The following is a 3,250-nucleotide window of genomic DNA, read 5'->3' as shown; positions in this document are numbered from 1 at the left end:
CCATGACAAGGTCTGACAAGCTCGCCCAATAATCCATGACAAGAGAACACTAGCACTGCTGTTCATGCTGAGATAGAGAGAGAAGGAAGAAGAGACAAATGATGCGCTCACATGCATGATTGGCGCAGGCCAGTATAATCCTCACATCCATCTCTGACACGGTCCTGTGCACGCGTACACCCGACAACACCCCCGGCCTGCAAGTTCTCTCTCTCATAATCATTTAGAAGTGGCAATCTCTGCCATGGTCATCGCCCAATCATGCAGGCCGCATTATTTTATGTGCAGTGCAGTTTCCAAAGTCAGACAGTTAAAATTCAGTTTCACTTTTGTCTAGACAAGCAAGTACATGCGCCCATCCAGGTCCTATATATGCAGTTCGAATCCAGAGTACTAACACATGTATCCTGATAAAAGTAACTCAATGTAGGCAGTCACATCGATGATCTGAAGCTCATTAGGAATTACAAAATATCTATCCTGAATTCTTGATTGTACTAAGTGAGAAAGAAGGTACTACTATGTTCTATGCACTAGTTAAGAATGGTATAATGGTCTATTGTTCGTTTGCTTGGAAGAATAAACTGTGGACAGAGAGAGATATTGTGTACATGGTGGTACCATTTGGAATCAGAATGTGCGCACAGCTAGCCATGCACGGGTGCATGCACTGTGGCGGTTGCCGCGCATGCACTTCCTTGATCCATCACTTGAATCCGGCGTTGCCGTAATCTCTGCCCGTGGCGGCATCGGGGATCGGGTTCCAGTCCCAGATCTTGTCGGAGATGGCGGCCAGGGACATCGGCAGCGTCCCGAGCGGCGTAATTGGTTGCGACGACGGCGTCGGCAGGGGAACGACGAAGTGGTCGTGTTGGTGGCCACCGGCGGTGGGGCTATGGTAGGACGGCAGCTGGGTGCCGCCGTGGCCAACCAGAGTGCTTAGCTCGTCGATGGCCGCGGCGGAGGCGCTGCCCATGGAAGCCGCGTTCACCAGGTTGAGCAGCGAGTACGTGGAGGTGAAGGTGTTCGTGTTCTTGGAGTACTGCTGGTACAGGAACGCCGCGGCTGCCTCTTGATGACCAGCGGCCGCCGCTGCTGACTGCAAATATCCTAAACCGCCGCCGCATGGCTTTGCGGCGGCTAGCTGCTGCGGTTGCTGCTGCCGTGGATCCGGCGCCGGCCTGTGCGTCTGAGCGTGATCCGTGATGGGCACCAGCGGCGACGTGCACTCGCCTGCTTGGAGGAGGTGGAGCTTGGACGGAGTTTGCGGTGGCGTGGGTGTAGATGTCGAGGATGACCCTTGTTTGCTGTCCTGCCGTGCCGTGGTACCGCGGCCTCTCGAGGCAATCGTCGACCGTGCCGAGAAGTGCTGGCCGTGTCCGTCATCGATGCCGGTGCGCTTGTAGACGCGGCAGAGGGAGATCTCGGTCTGCAAATTCATGAAGGTGATCTATCAAAAACAAAAAATCATGCCAGAGTTGGTTAACAAAGCAAATTTGTCACTTACGAAGAAATGGGGATTCATGATCGAGGTGTATCCTAGGGAATTAATTTATTTCACAGCTTCAGACTAGATCGAATTGGTTCCGGTAAAAGAGATTCGAGTTAGGAATCTAGGATTATAGCAGGTTCATATGTACTCACTTAATTTACAATTTCTTATGGTTTGGTTAATTTAGCTATATGGATATCCAATCTTTGATCTAGGAAGAGATCTAATTGGGTATGTTATTCACAGTACGACAAAGAACACTAAAAGCAAAGAACAAAACCTAGAAGATTAACTGTAGATCCGATCATCTGAATATGCATATGCACCACTAGGGATTCCAACAACTAAAACCAAAATATCCCCGCAAAAAAGGAAAATAAAAGAAAAATTAGATGCCACAAGAACGAAACACAAACCCTAGTTCATGTCTTGTAAATTACCTACAATTTGATTAGCATCTCGTGCAAATTGAAAGATTGGTGTGTGTGACGATGGAATTGGCATACATACCTTGTGGTATCGGTCGGTGTCTGCAGTGGGGAGGCGGTACTCGTTCATGATCCAGCTGCTGCGGACGCCCTTGGGCGCCTTGCCGGAGTAGAAGACGAGAGTCTTCTTGAGCCCTATCGGCCGGTTGTTCTCCGGCGCCCTGATCATCCTGTCGGCCCCCGTCGCCTTCCAGTACCCCGACGCCGTCACCCGGTTCGGCCTGTCTCCGTTCCGGTACTTGCGGTCCCTTGGCACGTAGAAGAACCACTCTTTCTCCCCAATCGCCGCCATTGCTGCACACACAACAAGGACAACAAATTCAAGCCAAGAGAAATCAAGAATTGTGGGGGTAGGGCTATAGAGAGAGCGAGGACTAGAAAATTAAGCCAATTGTTGGCTGAGTCCTCACCTGGGAGCTCCCATGGATCGTAGCGGTAGAGGTCGAGGAAGGTGATGAGCTCGACGTTGAAGCGCTTGCCTTCCACCTTGCGCCGGAGGTAGAACTCGATGAGCTCCTCCTCCGTCGGGTGGAAGCGGAACCCCGGCATCACCAGGTCGTCCTCGTGCGCGTCTCGGCCGCCGCCCTCCTTAATTGTCATGCCCCCACCTCCAGCTGCCACCGCGGCGCCGCCATGGACATGGCCGCCGCTCTCATATCTGCTCATACCCACCACTCAATTCGCCACCGCCGACCTCCTCCTCTGCATAGCTAGCTGCTTAGCTAGGGCAGCTGTCTGCAGCTAGCTAGGTGAGCACGAGTGCAAGTTCAGTGGTTAGCTGCTTCCTCGCGCGAAAAGGAGCTCGGCCCGGGGTGCGCGCAAGTGGGGGGATCGAGCTGAGAGAGAGAGACGGAGAGGAAAGGAGGATAAGAGGTTAGTGTTTGCCCCAATATATATCGATCGAAAAGCAAAAAGGGGATTAATCCATCATACTATATCATGCTCTACACCTAGCGTGCGTATTAACTGAGCGACTTCTACCCGTCGCTCTAACCACTAGTCTACGCTAGCTAGCTCCTCTACGCACAGTACGAGTAGAGTAAGAGCTTGGCATATAGTCTTAGATATACATGATTAGTATCATGCGTCACTAGTCCACCAAAAATACTGATGTGGCGAGGTAATTATGGATGAGAGAGAAGATTAGAGTATCATGAGGTAGATATCTGTATCATAATGCACACATCACGAGAAAAGTTAGTATCAAATAAATCTTGTACACAAATTTGTATTGGGATTCTACAAATCAATTAATATAGCAAAACTATGA

General features: G+C 50.7%; 1 protein-coding gene across 1 annotated transcript; it reads right to left on the bottom strand.

Annotated features, from left to right (window-relative positions):
- Nucleotides 1–417: 417 nt before the first annotated feature.
- LOC124667553 (protein BEARSKIN1-like) lies at nucleotides 418–2,848 on the bottom strand. The gene is made up of 3 exons (XM_047204818.1): nucleotides 2,391–2,848; nucleotides 2,003–2,274; nucleotides 418–1,429 (listed from the first exon to the last, which is right to left on the bottom strand). Exons 1-3 carry the CDS (start codon nucleotides 2,644–2,646, stop codon nucleotides 707–709), a joined length of 1,251 nt encoding a protein of 416 aa, XP_047060774.1. The 5' UTR covers nucleotides 2,647–2,848; the 3' UTR covers nucleotides 418–706.
- Between the last annotated feature and the right edge of the window lie 402 nt (nucleotides 2,849–3,250).

Source organism: Lolium rigidum, chromosome 6 (genome assembly GCF_022539505.1).
Source record: "Lolium rigidum isolate FL_2022 chromosome 6, APGP_CSIRO_Lrig_0.1, whole genome shotgun sequence".
NCBI classification, from domain to species: domain Eukaryota; kingdom Viridiplantae; phylum Streptophyta; class Magnoliopsida; order Poales; family Poaceae; genus Lolium; species Lolium rigidum.
This window is presented reverse-complemented; position numbering and strand designations above follow the sequence as displayed.

What these genes read in the sequence shown, in the direction of transcription:
- LOC124667553 (XM_047204818.1), bottom strand. Translation starts at nt 2,646, where the DNA reads ATGAGCAGATATGAGAGCGGCGGCCATGTCCATGGCGGCGCCGCGGTG. An exon ending in CGATCCATGGGAGCTCCCAG is followed by an intron (nt 2,275 to 2,390) that starts GTGAGGACTCAG and finishes TTGTGTGTGCAG; the next exon opens with CAATGGCGGCGATTGGGGAG. An exon ending in ACACCGACCGATACCACAAG is followed by an intron (nt 1,430 to 2,002) that starts GTATGTATGCCA and finishes ATGAATTTGCAG; the next exon opens with ACCGAGATCTCCCTCTGCCG.